Genomic DNA, 18,727 nt, shown 5'->3' on the forward strand with positions numbered 1-18,727 from the left:
AAGTTTCAAAGGTAAAAAAGACTGAAGCGTATATAGGGCCATCTCATGAATCAATCCATCCATGATCTTTTTCAACGAAATGAATCAATCCAAAATTGTAAAACCCAGTACATACGGATTTCGATAACCTTATAAAAAGAATAATGAGGCTCACAATGTAAATGTACAGCCCAAGTAACAAACCATTCAAGTAGATGTTATCTTTATACATTGCAGTACAAATCTAAGCAGGAACAGCACACATACTTCAAAAACACCCAACTTCAATGCAAAATGAAGCCAATAACTGGCGAGGAAGAAACTCAACTTGCACAGATCACGAAACAAAATTTTCTTCTAGAGTGGTTGCTGCAGACAATCATGTAATTCTGCTAACTCTGCTGCCTGGCTGGCCGGCCGACCAGACTCAAAATAAGTCTATCAGAGGTCTCAGTCCTGCCGGCTTGCTAAGCACAACTCATGTAAGTCATTAAGTATCCACTCCTCACCTGTGTGCCCACCCAATACCAGGACCCTTGTCCCGCCAACCACGCAAGTGCTATGACCCCAAGCAAATTTAGGTGGTTGCCCTGGAACGTTGAGAATTCTCCATGATGGTTTCTCTTCCGAAGGATCCAAGAGGAAAAGCTGAGAAGGAGAATGCAGCCCCGCGATTGAACCACCGAAGATAATGATCCTTCCACAAGGCATGCTAACAGCAACGTGATCAAGTCTGGGAGGGGGAACCACAGCACTCTGGCTGCCTATGCTGGTGAACGCATTACACTCCAGTTGCCTCCACTGAGGGTTTTCATCTTCCAAATCAATAGTGTAAGTCTCACCTGATCGTAACCTCAAGTGCCCACTGTTGGCAAGTCCACCGAACATGAGAATCTTTGATCGACCATAAACTGAAAGTGAATGCCCCAACCTAGAGGGAGGAGCCCATGAAGTTGGAATCTCTTTCCATGTTGGGTGGTCTGTAGTGAGATCCAATAAGTATGTGTCACTAAGAAGTACCCCAGCATCTGTGCATCCACCTGACACAACTAATTTAGAACCTTCTACTGTGCAAGAGCTATGCCAGGATCTAGGAAGAGGGGGAGTTCCACCAAAAATTTCTTTCCATGTTGGCTGCTTGGCATCCAAGTCAAGAATGAAAACATCATTGAGCAATCCTTCCCGCCCACAGCCTCCAAAAACTATCAACCAAGAACCATTCAAGCACGAAAGAGTGTGGCCCCAACGCCCTGGTGGTGATGATTTCACACTTACTCGACGCCACTCTGGATCGGCAGCATCAAGATTGAGAACAAACGTGTCATCCATTGGCTGCATATCAACTCCTTCCCCTCCAAACAGTACAAGTCGATTTCCTACAGCACAAGCACTGAAATTGCATCGTGAAGGCTCCACGGCACCTCCAACTGTAAATTTCCTCCAACAAACAGCCTCAAGAGTTGTCAGTTCCCTGGCCAGACGCCCCCACCCTAACTTATTAGTCATCAATTCCAATGTACCGGTGACTTCTCTTCCCCATGCATTTTGACATACCATCTTTCTTACATGCTCATTTTTTGTTAGTTGACGGATTCTTCTGCAGACAGAACCAATGGATGCCACATCCCTGGGAGTCAAGCGTGATAAGATGTTGTGAGCCAAGACTTCATCGGAGAGCTGAAGAATCCCACATATATCTTGATACTGGGTGAAAGGTGTTTGTCCACTCATGAGAGAATATTTACCAGATTGATCATACTGCGGATTGCATGTCTCTTTATAAACTGGATATGATACACTGCTCAGATCTATTTTTGCTTCAGAAAATACTTGAATGCCTATGATGTGTGTAACAGTTCCATTATCATCATGTATGGGTTTCAGTCTTAGCCTATTCACCAACGGAGTTCCATCCTTACTGAAATTAAGAAGCTCGCCTTGGAACTCAACTCCTTCCTCGAGACACCTTCTAATCTCAGAAACAACAACAGGATCTACCAGAGGATGCCGTCTTTGAGCATGAGGGTCCCTATACTGTAGGAATCGACTGAAACAAAACATTTTGTTTAATTGACCAAGACAAATTCTGAAACAGTTTATCAGCAAAATAGATTATCGTATGACAGATATGCAAATGAATGCATACACGGATATTAGTTACATGTATCAGCTCAACAAACTTCAAAAAAAATGTAAACAACATTGAATTAATCCATAGAACCCTACGGAATCATTCCTTGAAAAATACAAAATCAGCACTATTTTGGATATAAGTTTCATAGTTCTCCAGTTGACTATCATGCATCACAATCACTAGAACGCAAAATTTGAATCAAATGTTTCCCCCATAGATGACAATTTAAAGTTGCAGCCTCGCAGGAAAGTTTCGTATTGTCATGCTCAACCTAACTCAAAGAATTAGATCAAAATGAACACATTACAGTTCTCCTCAAAGTTCGAAATCTAGCAGGGGATTTTGCTGAAGAGTGCGGAATGACTGATAGTATACCTTCAGCTAAAAAAATTCACAACATCCAGAACAAATTCTAAAGGTTGACTTTGAAGCAACATTTCATCATTTTTGGAGCGAGACGTCCATTTTGTTCTACATTTGTAATTACATATGACATCCAAATCTACTCTCTTGCATATTTCCACAAATTCTCTTTAAAACCATTAAAAAACAACTCTCTTGCATCATTTTCCCAAACACAGAAAACAAGCAAAACAAGAAAAAGAAATTAGAAAAAAATGACTACCAGTTCCGACCGAGGACCTCGTGGGCGCAATAGCCGGTGAAGGTCTCGAAGACTTTATTGACATAAATGATAGGACCATCGGGCTCCAGAGCATCTGAGACCACAAACGATGCGGGTCTCATTGGGTAAACTACCATCCCTAGCTTCAACGCCAGCTCGCTCTCCTCCTTCTCCTCCTCCTCTTCTTCTTCTTCTTCTTCTTGAGGTTCCTCGTATCTGCTACATTTCAGTCTCTTTCCGAAGTTTTGAATTTCCTCTTCTTCTTCTTCTTCGTATTTATTTGCCATGGCCATGCTTCAAGCTCTGCTCTTTCTTTCTCTGCCCCTCTCTCTCTTGCTCTAAAGGATGGTGTTGTTGGCTGTTGGTGTGCATCCATCTACTCAAAATATCTCATTTTATTTTAATTTATAGCTTTAATTTGGAATTCATCTGGCAAAAATGCTCTGTTTCAGTTCCTTATTTGCAAGAATGCCACCAAGATATTTATGACCCATGCTGCAAGTAGTAAACCAAAGGCTAAGCCGACCACATGGGGGAGTGGCAGTGCCGGTAGTTTAAGAAAGATTGGAGGGTTGAAGTAATAATAAGAGTCCACGTGGGTGGAATAGGCAATACGTGTCTAGCTGATATTTTCTAGGAAAATATCTCGGCCGAACTTGGCCACCCTATAGCTTCCACGTCATGCGTTTGTTGTAGAAGATATTTTTGTTGCGTTCGGTTTTGCGTGAGCGATTTGGCGGTGCTCGTGCCAATATATTATATCATATACATGGACCCTACAATTAGACCCTAAGCATGCTTAAAAGAGTACAAATTTAAATTGGATTAACATGAGACCCTCTAGGTTTGGGGTCATTCTCAATACGGGCCCTGAGTAGGGATGGCAAAAATTCCCGCGGGGACGGGTCCCCGTCGGGTCCCCGACCCTAACGGGGGAAAATTTTCTGGGCCAAATCGGTTACGGGTACGGGGGAGATCCGAAAAAAAAATCCCCGACGGGTTCGGCCCGGGTATGGTAATTGTGTTCCCGTCCCCGAACCCGGCCCAAAATATATAAATTTCTAATTTTAATTAATATATATCTTAAAAGCCTTAAAACATTTTTGTGATGGAGGCATGGGGTTTCGAACCCATGACCTCCTTTAGAACCAAATAGCTTACCTTACCACTACTCCACCAATTGTCCTTGTGTTATAGAGAAATAATTAATTAATTTAATGGTTACAATTCCAATTCCAACTAACAAACATGTATATTAAAAACAAAATTCATATGCAAATATGTATAATAATCAATAAATTCAAACAATCCAAATATAATAGGAAAAATAAAACACAATAACAAATACTGATTTTAAAAAATAAAATTCGTATGCAAACATGTATAATCAACAAATTCAAACAATTCAAAGATAAAAATAATCAAACGCCACAACAAATATTGATTTTTAAAAAAAAAAAATTTATATGCAAACATGTATAATCAATAAATCCAAAGATAACGAAATAATCAAACATCATAACTAACATTGATTTTTAAAAATAAAATTCATATGCAAACATGTATAATCGACAAATTCAAAGATAGCGAAAATAATCAAACACCAAATATCTTTATATTACACAACTACTTCATATGCTATCGCACAACTAGATGATTAATGTAGATTGGTAATCAAACACTGAATAATCAAACACCAAGTCATACATAGATTAGAACTCTTCATCAATTAGATGACTAATGTAGATTGGTAATCACATACCACTCTATGAGTATATGACGGAGGTAGATAAGAAACACAAATTACTCTCATAATCAAGGTATCTATGTCCATATCCATATATGGAGGGAAGAAGAAGAACCATATCCATGTACAATTTTGGTGTTAAGATGATGAGAAAGAAAAAGAAGAAAAAGAATGAGACTTTAACAAGACTCACAAAAAATATATGTCATTAATTCAAAAAATTGGAAAAAGTATATTTATATTTTTTAAGAAAAATTGGAGATGGGTTGTGTGTTTTGAACCCCTGTCCTGTCACTTTCAATCTCACATGCTTACCATCAATGCACAGACAATCGTTGTGTTTTAGTGAAATATTTAAATTATTTAATACTTGCATTCCAGTTACAATAAAAAACACTAACCCTATCCTATCCCTAATAACAAACATCATTATCGTGCGCATCCATCAGAAGCTCTCTCTTTTGTTTTGTTTTTTTTTTTTTTTTTTTGGTAAACTAGAGGGGAAAAAACCCCGAACACAACAACTACAAGGAAACAGGACAAACTAATCTAGCTTTCGCTACACCAGTGATATCATCAAGGAGAAGAGAGCCAATCCAACGAGGAGCTTCGTCAAAATAGAGGATGCCCAGGTCTAAGTTGTAACTCCAGTTTGCCAATTCGTTAGCCACACTATTTCCTTCTCTATAAATATGAAGGAGAGTGCAGTTATCAAGCTGTTTCATGAGAGCACAACAAGCATTAATTAGGGGAGCAAAGGGGTGATGAGTCAATCCATCAATATTCTTCACTAGATGGACGACCACAGCAGCATCCATTTCAATATTAAGGAAGGTTATACCTTTAGTCATGGCAAGCTTAAGTCCAAAATATAACCCCCAGATTTCAGCATCCAAAATATGGCCCTGGCCAAGGTTCACAGAAAAACCACCAATCCTGTTGGCGCTAAATCTGAACAGATAGAGATGAGTGCAACTTACAAGTGGGATGGACGATCAAGAGATCGATTGGATGTTGGATGCCGATTCTTCCTGTCCTTGGATGCCGATCCTGAATAGAAAGAAGTCGGGACTCGTAAGGTCTATGGAACCGGTGTGGAACCAGCCTAAGACCCTCCGATGCCGAAGTAAGTTTGTTGTTTTAAGAGCTCTTGCTGTTGACCATATAGAAGTATAAAAGTCAAGCTGAAAAGTCTTACCCCTTTGTTGATGGTGAAGGGGTGTATTTATAGAGGGCATTTAGTATGCTTGTGGTGTTCATTTCCGATGTGGGACTCGTGGGAGGGCCCTGTGAGGTTGACACGAGTCCTTAGATATTTCGGGCGGGTGCTTCAAGGCTGATTATGTACAATCGGTATGGGGTGCCGATTGTAGACGAGCTGGGCCTGCAGCAGCCGTTGGTAGCTTTCAGACAATGCCATCGGTAGCCGATGCCGATTGTTCGATGCCTTGGGTACTTGGGTGGGTTTAGATGATCCACGTGTCGTTGTATGAGTGGAGGGTCAGATATGGTACAAACAGTAGTCCCCCAAGTTGCCGATTGAGAAGCTTCTCGGTTGGGGACTTGAATGTGTATTCGGCATTCTGACCCGGACACAATGGTCCCATAGTTGCCGATGGTGGTATGTAGTCCCCCAAGTGCCCAAGGGAGTGAGCTTGGATAAGAGATGGCATGATGTGCCGATGGCCGAAGGCTGAAGCTGATGGCTGAAGCTGATGGCCGAAGCTGATGGCCGAAGGCTGATGGCCGAAGCTGATGGCCGAAGCTGATGGCTTTGAGAAAAGGCGCTGGAGAAGTGTCTCCTAGAAGGTGCCGTTCGGCATGGCTGAAGCTGATGGCCGAAGGCTGAAGCTGATGGCTGAAGCTGATGGCCGAAGCTGATGGCCGAAGGCTGATGGCCGAAGGCTGATGGCCGAAGCTGATGGCCGACGCTGATGGCTTTGAGAAAAGGCGCTGGAGAAGTGTCTCCTAGAAGGTGCCGTTCGGCATGGCTGAAGCTGATGGCCGTTGGCTGATGGCCGAAGGCTGAAGCTGATGGCCGAAGCTGATGGCCGAAGGCTAATGGCCGAAGCTGATGGCTTTGAGAAAAGGCGCTGGAGAAGTGTCTCCTAGAAGGTGCCGTTCGGCATGGCTGAAGCTGATGGCCGAAGGCTGATGGCCGAAGGCTGAAGCTGATGGCTGATGGCCGAAGGCTGATGGCCGAAGCTGATGGCCGAAGGCTGATGGCCGAAGGCTGAAGCTGATGGCCAAAGCTGATGGCCGAAGGCTGATGGCCGAAGCTGATGGCCGAAGGCGGATGGCCGAAGGCTGAAGCTGATGGCCAAAGCTGATGGCCGAAGGCTGATGGCCGAAGGCTGATGGCCGAAGGCTGATGGCCGAAGCTGATGGCCGACGCTGATGGCTTTGAGAAAAGGCGCTGGAGAGGTGTCTCCTAGAAGGTGCCGTTCGGCATGGCTGAAGCTAATGGCCGAATGCTGATGGCCGAAGGCTGAAGCTGATGGCTGATGGCCGAAGGCTGATGCTGATGGCTGAAGCTGATGGCCGAAGCTGATGGCCGAAGGCTGATGGCCGAAGGCTGATGGCCGAAGCTGATGGCCGAAGGCTGATGGCCGAAGGCTGATGGCCGAAGCTGATGGCCGAAGGCTGATGGCCGAAGGCTGAAGCTGATGGCCAAAGCTGATGGCCGAAGCTGATGGCTTTGAGAAAAGGCGCTGGAGAAGTGTCTCCTAGAAGGTGCCGTTCGGCATGGCTGAAGCTGATGGCCGAAGGCTGATGGCCGAAGGCTGAAGCTGATGGCCAAAGCTGATGGCCGAAGGCTGATGGCCGAAGGCTGATGGCCGAAGGCTGATGGCCGAAGACTGATGGCCGAAGCTGATGGCCGACGCTGATGGCTTTGAGAAAAGGCGCTGGAGAGGTGTCTCCTAGAAGGTGCCGTTTGGCATGGCTGAAGCTAATGGCCGAATGCTGATGGCCGAAGGCTGAAGCTGATGGCTGATGGCCGAAGGCTGAAGCTGATGGCTGAAGCTGATGGCCGAAGCTGATGGCCGAAGGCTGATGGCCGAAGCTGATGGCCGAAGGCTGATGGCCGAAGGCTGAAGTTGATGGCCAAAGCTGATGGCCGAAGGCTGATGGCCGAAGCTGATGGCCGAAGGCGGATGGCCGAAGGCTGAAGCTGATGGCCAAAGCTGATGGCCGAAGGCTGATGGCCGAAGCTGATGGCCGAAGGCGGATGGCCGAAGGCTGAAGCTGATGGCCAAAGCTGATGGCCGAAGGCTGATGGCCGAAGGCTGATGGCCGAAGGCTGATGGCCGAAGGCTGATGGCCGAAGCTGATGGCCGAAGGCGGATGGCCGAAGGCTGAAGCTGATGGCCAAAGCTGATGGCCGAAGGCTGATGGCCGAAGGCTGATGGCCGAAGGCTGATGGCCGAAGCTGATGGCCGACGCTGATGGCTTTGAGAAAAGGCGCTGGAGAGGTGTCTCCTAGAAGGTGCCGTTCGGCATGGCTGAAGCTGATGGCCGAAGGCTGATGGCCGAAGGCTGAAGCTGATGGCTGATGGCCGAAGGCTGATGGCCGAAGCTGATGGCCGAAGGCTGATGGCCGAAGGCTGAAGCTGATGGCCAAAGCTGATGGCCGAAGGCTGATGGCCGAAGCTGATGGCCGAAGGCGGATGGCCGAAGGCTGAAGCTGATGGCCAAAGCTGATGGCCGAAGGCTGATGGCCGAAGGCTGATGGCCGAAGGCTGATGGCCGAAGCTGATGGCCGACGCTGATGGCTTTGAGAAAAGGCGCTGGAGAGGTGTCTCCTAGAAGGTGCCGTTCGGCATGGCTGAAGCTAATGGCCGAATGCTGAATCATTGAGGGGATGTGAAGACATCACACACGCCAAATGATGCAAGGGGTGCCGAAGGCCGATGGCAGATGCCGAATCATTGGGGGGATGTGAAGACATCGCACGCGCCGAATGATGCAAGGGCGCCGAAGGCCGAAGGCAGATACCGAATCATTGGGGGGATGTGAAGACATCGCACACGCCGAATGATGCAAGGGCGCCGAAGGCCGAAGGCAGATACCGAATCATTGGGGGGATGTGAAGACATCGCACACGCCGAATGATGCATGGGCGCCGTAGGCCGAAGGCAGATGCCGGATCATTGGGGGGATGTGAAGACATCGCACGCGCCGAATGATGCAAGGGCGCCGAAGGCCGATTGTAGGAGGTGCCGAGGGCATGGCTCAAAAGGGTGCCGAGAGCACTCGTGAAGGAGAACGACATAGCGTTTTGTGTCGTTTCCCACAGACGGCGCCAATCTGTTGGCGCTAAATCTGAACAGATAGAGATGAGTGCAACTTACAAGTGGGATGGACGATCAAGAGATCGATTGGATGTTGGATGCCGATTCTTCCTGTCCTTGGATGCCGATCCTGAATAGAAAGAAGTCGGGACTCGTAAGGTCTATGGAACCGGTGTGGAACCAGCCTAAGACCCTCCGATGCCAAAGTAAGTTTGTTGTTTTAAGAGCTCTTGCTGTTGACCATATAGAAGTATAAAAGTCAAGCTGAAAAGTCTTACCCCTTTGTTGATGGTGAAGGGGTGTATTTATAGAGGGCATTTAGTATGCTTGTGGTGTTCATTTCCGATGTGGGACTTGTGGGAGGGCCCTGTGAGGTTGACACGAGTCCTTAGATATTTCGGGCGGGTGCTTCAAGGCTGATTATGTACAATCGGTATGGGGTGCCGATTGTAGACGAGCTGGGCCTGCAGCAGCCGTTGGTAGCTTTCAGACAATGCCATCGGTAGCCGATGCCGATTGTTCGATGCCTTGGGTACTTGGGTGGGTTTAGATGATCCACGTGTCGTTGTATGAGTGGAGGGTCAGATATGGTACAAACAAATCCAATTACCAGAAGCATTGCGAATCACACCCCCAGCGCCAATACAACCAGAGGAGGTGCGTCTTGATCCATCAACATTAAGTTTAAACTGAGCAGGGCCAGGGGGTTTCCAGGAGATGAAAGAGTGCACCTTATCCACCTTACACACAGCAGCAAGGGAGGCTTTAACCCAGTCTTTAGCAGCAGAGAGAATTATTTGTCTTGGATTATAAGGACGATCCTCTTGGTTGTTGAAAGCCAATTGATTCCGCCATTTCCAAATATACCAACAGGTGTACATAAAGGTAGTGTTCCAGTTTAAGTTGCCACTCTCCTTGGCTGAAGAAAAAAGATTGCTCAGAAGCCAAGGTTTAAAATCAGATCTGAAAAAATGGGGGGGAGCTTTAGTAGTCAAAATAGTCCTCCAAATCTCTCTAGCTCGTGGGCAGTCCCTGAGGATATGAATAATAGACTCAGTGTGCCAGTCACAAGCTTTACAAGCCGGATCCCCAGTTAGCTGACGTCTCATTCTTTGCTCATTGGACATCAACTTACCTTGATACATAAGCCAGCAGAAGAACTTCAATTTAGGGGGAATCTTCATGTTCCACAGAGTATTCCAAGGATGGTCAACCTCGCCAAGATCAGAGAAATGCAAACTGTAAGCAGATGTGACAGTAAACTCACCATTCGCAGTGGAGCTCCAAATCTGGTCATCCTGAGTGTCGCTATCGCAACCAATAGGATAAGAGATGATCCTTTGCACTAGGTCCTCAGACACCACAGCCCTGAGTTTTTCAATATTCCACCACCCATTTTGTAAAAAACTGGATATATTGCAACCCATGTCACGCATATCAAGAGCTCCTTCATGGTACATGAGAGGACTGTCACAAATCCAATTGTCCTTCCAGAAATTAGTCGTCTCACCATTCCCAATTCTCCAACTCATGCCTTTGGCTAGAAGTTTGGAGCCATAAAGGACGCCCTTCCAGGTGGAGGAGCAGTTGTGCCTGGTTTTCAGGGTTTGATCAAGAATGGATTGGCCTTTTAGGTATTTGGCTTTAAAAATTTGAGCCCACAAACCGTGGTCATTGGTGTGCAACCTCCAGCCAATCTTAGCAAGAAGAGCTTTGTTCATATCAGCAGTTTTTTTAAAGCCAAGACCCCCATTACATTTTGGTCTGCAAGCCAAATTCCACTGGCAAAGATGTATCTTCTGCTTTTTCTCAGTGCCACCCCAGAAGAAGTTCCTATTCAGACGATCAAGATTAGTGCAAATACTGGCAGGTAACTTAGTAGTTTGCATAGCATAGACCGGGATAGCAGTAGTCACTGCTTGAATCAAAGTAGCCCTCCCTGCATAAGATAGCAAATTACATTTCCAAGCCGCAAGTTTCTTCTGGACTTTATCTACCAAACTCCCATAAGTGGTCTTGGTGATTCTGGAGTGCAGTAAAGGCATGCCCAGGTACTTGCCCAGGTTATCAGTTATAGGAGAGCCACAAATTTGGCTGATCTCATGGGCTAACTCCTTAGTAGTATTTGGGGAGCAGAAAATAGAAGACTTCTCGAAGTTCACAGTTTGGCCAGAAACTTTACAAAACAGATCTAGACAATATTTTAAGAGTCTCGCTTGCGAGGTATTGGCTTCGGAGAATAAAATCAGATCGTCAGCAAAGAACAAATGAGAGACAGCAGGACCTGATTGAGAAGATTTGACAGGTTTCCAAGTCTTCTTTCCCACAGCATCATAGATAATATGGGATAATTTTTCAATGCACAACACAAAGATATAGGGAGAAAGAGGGTCACCTTGTCTAATACCGTTGCTGGGAGTGAAGGAGTTTGTCAGTTCACCATTAATGCTGACTTGATATCTGACAGTGGTGATGCAGTTCATAATTAGTTGGATGATCCCCGTGGGCAGCCCAATTTCCCCAAGAACACTTTCAATAAATCTCCAATTAAGCTTGTCGTACGCTTTAGATAAATCAATCTTCCAAGCTAGAAAGCCTTTTTTCCCTTTGGAACCTTGAAATTTGTGCATAATCTCTTGGGCAATGAGGATGTTATCAGTAATATGGCGACCTGGGACAAAGCTGACCTGATTGGGACTGATCAGCTGGGGCAGGATAGAGCGTAATCTTGCAACTAGGATTTTAGAGATCACTTTGTAGAGAGTACAACAAAGGCTGATCGGTCTAAACTGGGCCATGGAATGAGGATTACTCACTTTAGGAATCAGGGTGATCAAAGTGAGATTGAGGGTCTGAGGAATCGTCCCCTCCTGAAAAGCTTTGGAAACCAACTCAAAAATATCATTCGCACAGATGTGCCAATTATTTTGGTAAAAGCAAGCAGGAAAGCCATCCACACCAGGGGTTTTAAGACTACCAATATTAAATAAGCTCTCCTTGACTTCCATGATATCAATTTTCTTGCCCAAGTCTTTTAAAACTGCTGAATCAATCATAGGGAAGAGATTGGGGAGGCTGAGGTTATTAGCCAAGTGAAAGTCCTGCGAGAACAGACCTGAGAAAAATTGTACAGCCAGAGCTTTGATCCCATCCGCATCCTCTATCCAATGACCATTATCATCCTTCAAATTTTCAATCTTATTACGCCTTCTTCTGATTATGGTCGTCATGTGGAAGAATTTAGTATTTCTATCCCCCTCTTGTAGCCACTTAACTCTGGACTTCTGTTTCCAAAATAAAGCTTCTTGGTCAAGGATGAGATTGAACTCTTGCATAAGCTTGCCCTCAAGCTTGCGCAAGTAGTCATTAGGACCATTACACAGATTCTTCTGGATCCCAGTAAGCCGAGCCATAAGGTGAGCTTTCTTCTGATGAAGATGCCCGAAGACAGAGGTTTTCCATTGATGCAGGGGTTTCACTAAGGCACAAGACTTATCAAGGGCATTTCCAGTTCCAAGTGACCAGTGATGGGTAACGAAGCCTTTAAAATCCTCATGTTTCATCCACATAGCCTCAAACCTAAACGGTCTGTTGTTGGGAGATAAAGTGAACTGGGAAGTCAAGCTAATTTTAATGGGACAATGGTCAGATTTAGTCCTCGGAAGGTGTCTGATATGAGCCTCAGGAAAGGAACTTCTCCAACTCAAATCGCAAATGGCTCGGTCAAGCCTCTCGAAGACCCTTTGGTTAGTCCAAGTAAACTTCGGCCCAACAAAACCCAAATCAATCATTTCATTAGCATCAAACCAACATTTGAAGCCTTTCAATCTTCTAAGAGTGGCTCCCCCCAATTTATCCTCCGTTGAAAGCATATCATTGAAGTCCCCAGCCAGCAACCAAGGCATTTGGTGGCAGCCAGCCACAAAGTTAAGGTATTCCCAAAGTTTCTCTCTTCTTTTACTGCAAGGCTTAGCATAGATTGTAGTTAAAAGCCAAGGGGACTGTCCAGGCCAAGAAACACAAGCATTAATGGCTTGATCATTGGTACCAATAATATCAACAGTGACTTTACTCGAGTTCCACAATAACCATAAACCACCCGAGAAGCCAATGGGATCCACAATTTCATAAGAGTTGAAGCCTAAGGATTGCACAACAGCCAACGCCTTTGACCCACCAATACGAGGTTCACAAATAAACAGGATGTCCATTCTATGAACACGAATAAGCTCCATAACATTGCATTTAAAATTGCTACAAGCGGCACCTCTAACATTCCAGCAGACAATAATCATTAAAGATAACATAGTAGGAATTGGAAAACTATGGGTCAGACCTTACAGGCCAATAATCATACCTTCAACAGTGTCGAAGGTGTTATTTTCTGCTTGGTTATAGATAGGCATCTCTTGGTCTTTAGGCATATCTATTCTCTCAATCGGATTAGCTTCCTCCTGGGCAGGCAGCACATGTTCCTTAGTAGCACCATGTTCTGTCAGAGTCTCCGGAGTCGTCCCATGGTCATCAATGTTAGGCGGTTGATGCCCAAAAATGTAGACACCATCGTTTTTCTTAGCCAGGTGATCATTCACCCATTCATCCATCTGCTTGAGCATAGTCTTGGGGGGGTTAACCTGTTTCGTTCCAGTAGCCATTTTGCCCTGTGTAGTCACAGCCCCATAATTGGGCTTATAAGGATTTTTCCCAACTTTCTCCTGTGTAGCCACCTTGCCGTTCTTCTTTAGACTGTTATTAGAAATATCGTTCAAGGCTAGGCGAGGTCCACCTTTAGTTGCCTTGGATTTGGTCCATACTTTCTGCCCAACACCAGCATCCCTCTTAAAAATATCAGCTTGTCCCAGTTTTGCTTGGTCACCAAACTCAATCCCATTTGCATCCTTCTCGCCTGAGCTCTCCCCCTCATGCCTTAGAGCTTCAAATCTTGAACCTGTAGGAGTTGGTTTGCCATTCCCATCCTTTCCTCCGTTTCTAATTCTCCTTCTCGGGGGAACAATCATCCAGGGACCCCGTAGGCCTTCACTGACCAAAACATCATTCTCATTGCTCATTTCTGCATCTTTGCTCATCTCTGAGTCACTGCCATGTGGGATAGCCTTATCTGCATTGTGCACCTCACCAGACTTATCTGTTGTAGGTCTAATTGTCAAATCGCAATTGTTCCTACTGTGTCCATATCTCCCACACATGAAGCAGATATCTGGTAGCCCTTCATATTCGATGTTATACCAGACATTGTTAATTTGTAAGAAAGCCTCAAGTGGCTTAGATAAGTCCAGCTCAATGCACAGACGAGCAAACTTACCACGATTTTGAGAAGTGGTAAGGGTGTCAATTTTTAGTAGTTTCCCCAGCAGGTTCCCAATTCTCTTAAGAGCCCACACATCAAAACATTCTAACTGAATGGCAGAGACTCTGATCCAGGCAGCCATTCTGGTAATTTTTGTTGTAGCAGGACAAAATCCAGGTACCCACTTTTGCATAATCAGATACTGACCTGCAACAATTCAAGGTCCACCCGTAAGCACAAAGTTGAGATCCTCCTCCAAGTCGAATCTGACGACAAAATAATCATTCACCAGGTCGACTAGTTTCCATCCACCCTTAAGGCTCCATTTCTGCTGCAATTTTGTTAGCATATAATTATAAGTATGGGAACGGCCCAGCAACTTAATGATTAATGCATTTTGCCAAGGTTTACAGAGGCGAGACATTGCTCGTTCAGAGAATTTTATACTCGGGCCACGGTCTCCTCTAGAGATCAGCACATCTTCATCATCGTTGAGCTCCTCATGGGTATCAGTCAAGTTATTAATATCCACCCCCAAGTTCATCGTTTGAGGCACCTTATTCATGAGAGTGTCTCGGAAACTTACCGGGGCAGCAGCTGTGTTACTCGTCGGATCTGGGATGGGGTCGAGCGGCCGAGTGGGATCTGGGTCAGCACCCACGTTACTTTCAGTTTCATTCTCGTCTGATGTGCGGCTGCGTTTAAGGAATCGGAGGTCTGGTAGGAACCCAGGAGATCCGTCTTCCATAGCCAAGGCAGATCTAAGTCTGCAACTTCACTGTAGCAGCCTGGAGCTTTTTCTCTCGAACTTCACTGTAGCAGAAATTTGCGCTTGTTTGTTCCACTAGTTTTCAATCCTTTACATATTGATTACTCTCTCTTTTGTTTTTACTTCCATCGCCTTCTTCTTCTTTCTTCTTCTCTTTTTTTTTTTTTTTTGTTTTTTGGAAACGCAGCGATTTGGGGAGGGGGGCTCTTTTCCAGGTTTTCCTGGGATTCGAAGGGTGACCAGGGGGGGAGGTAAACCCCTCGGTCTTTTCTTCTTCTTTCTTGTTTCTTATTTTTTCTTTCTTCTTCTTATTCCTTCTTCTTTCTTCTTTCTTTTTTCTTTCTTCTTTCTTCTTTCTTATTAGAATATTGGCAAATCAATCTGGTTGAGTGTTTGATAAACTTTGAATTTTGTATTATTGAGCAGATTTTAGCTTTTATTTTTCTTTATATTATTTTGTGGTATTATTGAGAGATAACTGTGGTATTTTGGATTTTTTTTTTGAAGCTTTCATTTTATATCGATTTTGTTATTAATATGTTTCTTCTTTAGTTTTTCAGGGGGATTGTTTTTTTTTTCTTTTTCTATTTTGATTCAAGGGGCTACGTTTGTTTCTTGGAGTTCTTGTTTGTATTTTTTCCTTAAAAAAATCGGGGATTCGGGGCGAGTATGGGGGATGGTCCCCCGACAGGTACGGGGCGGGGATTCCCCGAACCATATTAAACCGGGATGGGGGCGGGTACGAGGGAGGGTTTGGGAATCGGGGTCGGGGACGGTATTGGCAAACCCGGACCATACCCGGCCCGTTGCCATCCCTAGCCCTGAGATATCAATTTCATCAATTTACATCCTAATATTTTCAAACTTGTCTAATTTTATCATTCCTTTAAGTTGACTGTGTGGTTAACCGTTAAATGCTGACATGGTGCATATGGGACCAATTTTTTATTTAATTGAAATAGAATATTATTTAAAAAATATAATTAAATTTAAATAAATAAATATTAAATATTAAAAAACTGAAAAAATCCAACAACACTCAATCGTTCAGATCTAGAAAAATCTCGACACCTCGCAGCCGCACCTCGCCGTCCTATCTTCTTCTCCTCTCTGTGAGTATCTCGTCGAAAACCGAACCAAACCACATCGAGAAATCGGCGCGACGACCACATCGGTTTCAAGAGCTTCGGTCCGGTGTGCGCTCTAAGAAATTGTCAAACCGTGGCCTTGGGTTCGATGCTCGGTTGAGGCTCAACACCGAACCAAACCAGAGCAAGCCCAGGCCTAGTTCAAATGGCAAGTCCTTCTTGGGTTTCAGAACAATGCCTCACTAATTTATTGTAATAAATCTCTTTGTGTGACTGAGATTGCACTAGACACATTCATTTTAGTACTTTTTGGTACTTAATTGCATGCAGATGCAATCCTCAAATTCCAGGAGAGATTTGGATGCTAGGGTTTAGAGTGTGACTCGTGAGAGTTTACCTAATGACGTCATCTGAAATAAAATTTGGGGCATTGGTTTCATTGCAAGACCTACATCCATCTTCCTTTTATTTCAAGCAAGGGGCTTCGTTGAGAGTAACTGGAAAGTAAGACTTGTGCCCTTTCAATGCTTAGAGTGGGGCCGAGTAGGCCGGTGCTACGGTTCGGTGGTGGTCGTCGAGGAGAGTGAGGAGCATGGTGGCGGTTGGATAGAGCTAGCTAGCCCTCCTGATCTGTTTCCATGGCCGCTTCAGACTCAGTGTAAGAAAGAAGGGTGGATTTGGGCAGTGGCCATGGCGAATCTAGGCATGGTGGAGGAGCTGGGCAGTGTCACGAGGAGGGGGGAGGAGCCAGGCCCGGCCCTGGCCAGGGGCAAACAGTGCGATCGCCCTGGGCCCAATATTCAGAGGGGCCCAAATTTTTTTTTTTTAGTAAGTATTATATTAGATTATTATAACTATTAACTAATTTAATATTTTGAAAAGAAAAAAAAAGACCAACGATGGTCTGTTTCACTCTTCAAGAAGAAGAATATTTGGATCTATTCCATTCCACTGCTCAAGAAAAAGAACATTTGCATCTGTTCCATTCCACTGCTCAAGAAGAACATCTGTTCCACTCCTCAAGAAGAAGAACGTTGCATCTGTTCTACTCCTCCAGTTCGTCGCTTTTGCTGGTGCTTCTTATTCTTCTTCTTATTCTTCCTCTTCCTCTACAGAATTTTGAATCCCCTTCATTTCATCTAAGCCTCTCTCTCTCCTACAAGTTACAAAGTTGTGAATCCCCTTCATCTCATCTCATCTAAGCCTCTCTCCTACAAGTTACAAAGTTGTGAATCCCTAAATTAATTTTTCTGTTGGTAGATTGGGGAGATTCCAAAATCCAAAGTGTGGGCTTTTATCAATTGAAGGTAATTTTTTTATGATTTGATATATCAAATGAAAAGGGAAATATGATTTTTTTTTGTTTGTTTATAGATTTGTGAACTCATGAAATTACATATTCTCTTTGCAGGGATTCTTTTAAGCTCTAATTGATTGCAAATTTGTTTATGTGGAGAGCGATTTCTCAAAGGGGGTTTCTCAAATTCCAGGTTATGTTGTTTTTTATTTATTCTTTGAAGTATTAAAATTGCATTGGCTTTCCTTGTATTGTTTCTGTTTTCGGTGTAACAATGTTCCCTAAGAAACACCCATCTGGAAGTCAGAAAAGAAAAAAAAAAAGACAGAGAGAAGATTTAACTCAATCTCAAAAGGGTGCTCTGGATAAATTTTTTCAAAACAAAACAAATAGTTCACTTGATAACTCAACTGAAGATTTAGTCAATGAATCTGAGCAGCAAAATCATGTTGAAGAAATTGTAGGAGTTAACTTCATTGGGTGATGAGGAATTGAAAAATTGTTGTCTGAAGCTTGAAACTACTTTAAGAAATGGTGAGTCTTCTGATGTTGATGCAAGTGATTTGTTTTCAGAGTTACAGGTGCTGCAATATCTTTTACCATCAGCAGTAAACACAACACTTGAAATTGTAGAGTTTGTAAAAGATATGGATTGTTTTCCAAATGTTTTGATTGCCTATAGAATACTATTGACTGTACCTGTGACTGTAGCATCTGCAGAAAGAAGCTTTTCTAAATAAAAATTTTTGAAATCTTACTTGAGGTCTACCATGTCACAAGAAAGGCTAAATGGGCTAGCAATCTTATCCATTGAAAAGGAGATGTTAGAAAAGCTTGAATTTGAAAGCATCATTGAGGATTTTGCTTCTCAAAATGCAAGAAGAAAATCATTTACATAATACCTTTTCAGTTGTGATTTTGTTGTTTTTCACCTTATCTTGCAGGTGGTGATGTTGATATTTTGCTGGTTGCTGAGGATGCAAAGAGATTCAAGTAGGCTGCTGCACTTTGCTTTGGCTATTGAGAATGTAAAGACATTTTTGTTTTGCTGGTTGCTAAGGATGCAAAAGGGTTTCATATAGATTGATGTTATTTTGCTTAGGCTATTCAGCATGTAGAGAATTTTTTTCTTTTGGTTGGTTGCTTGTTGGTGGATGAAAAAGAACTTATTTTGCTGGATGAAAAAGAACTTATTGAATTGTTATAAGTATTTATCTTGTTTATACATTGTAGCCTTTTATTCTAAATTTTAATATATTGAAGTTTGAATCGATGGACAGATTAGATCTTGGTTGAAAAATAAGAGAGTTATCACTGAGTTTAAATATATATAGGGCCTAATTTTTACTTTTGCCCTGGGCCCTGAAAAATTCAGGACCGGCACTGGGAGGAGCTAGGCAGTGGGCTTGGTGAAGGAGAGAGAGAGAGAGAGAGAGAGAGAGAGAGAGAGAGAGAGAGAGAGAGAGAGAGAGAGAGGAGGCTAGATTC

At 43.9% G+C, this 18,727-nt stretch overlaps 2 protein-coding genes and 1 long non-coding RNA gene across 4 annotated transcripts; 1 reads left to right on the top strand and 2 right to left on the bottom strand.

Moving 5' to 3' along the window:
* Positions 1–95: 95 nt before the first annotated feature.
* FKF1 (flavin-binding, kelch repeat, f box 1) lies at positions 96–3,130 on the bottom strand. The gene is made up of 2 exons (XM_021965395.2): positions 2,739–3,130; positions 96–2,026 (listed from the first exon to the last, which is right to left on the bottom strand). The coding sequence occupies exons 1-2, from the start codon at positions 3,029–3,031 to the stop codon at positions 430–432; spliced, it is 1,890 nt and encodes a 629-aa protein (XP_021821087.1). The 5' UTR covers positions 3,032–3,130; the 3' UTR covers positions 96–429.
* A 6,228-nt stretch (positions 3,131–9,358) lies between these two features.
* On the bottom strand, positions 9,359–14,833 carry LOC148297903 (uncharacterized). The gene is made up of 3 exons (XM_088248884.1): positions 14,497–14,833; positions 13,135–14,292; positions 9,359–13,044 (listed from the first exon to the last, which is right to left on the bottom strand). Exons 1-3 carry the CDS (start codon positions 14,831–14,833, stop codon positions 9,359–9,361), a joined length of 5,181 nt encoding a protein of 1,726 aa, XP_088105010.1.
* A 1,863-nt stretch (positions 14,834–16,696) lies between these two features.
* On the top strand, positions 16,697–18,518 carry LOC148297904 (uncharacterized). Of its 2 annotated transcripts, XR_015835943.1 has the most exons (3): positions 16,778–17,249; positions 17,354–17,432; positions 17,679–18,518. It is a non-coding gene; the product is annotated as an uncharacterized LOC148297904 (long non-coding RNA). The 2 variants fall into 2 exon arrangements; XR_015835942.1 differs by having other exon boundaries at positions 16,697–17,249; positions 17,354–18,518.
* Positions 18,519–18,727: the final 209 nt, after the last annotated feature.

This window comes from Prunus avium, chromosome 1 (assembly GCF_965620075.1).
Source record: "Prunus avium chromosome 1, drPruAviu1.hap1.1, whole genome shotgun sequence".
NCBI classification, from domain to species: Eukaryota; Viridiplantae; Streptophyta; class Magnoliopsida; order Rosales; family Rosaceae; genus Prunus; species Prunus avium.

Coding starts and splice junctions, on each gene's coding strand:
- LOC148297903 (XM_088248884.1), bottom strand. CDS start 14,833: ATGGAAGACGGATCTCCTGGGTTCCTACCAGACCTCCGATTCCTTAAA. Junction 14,293..14,496: donor ACGAGCAATGTCTCGCCTCT/GTAAACCTTGGC, acceptor GAATTGTTGCAG/GTCAGTATCTGATTATGCAA. Junction 13,045..13,134: donor CACCTTCGACACTGTTGAAG/GTATGATTATTG, acceptor GGAATGTTAGAG/GTGCCGCTTGTAGCAATTTT.
- FKF1 (XM_021965395.2), bottom strand. CDS start 3,031: ATGGCCATGGCAAATAAATACGAAGAAGAAGAAGAAGAGGAAATTCAA. Junction 2,027..2,738: donor GAGGTCCTCGGTCGGAACTG/GTAGTCATTTTT, acceptor GTTTTGTTTCAG/TCGATTCCTACAGTATAGGG.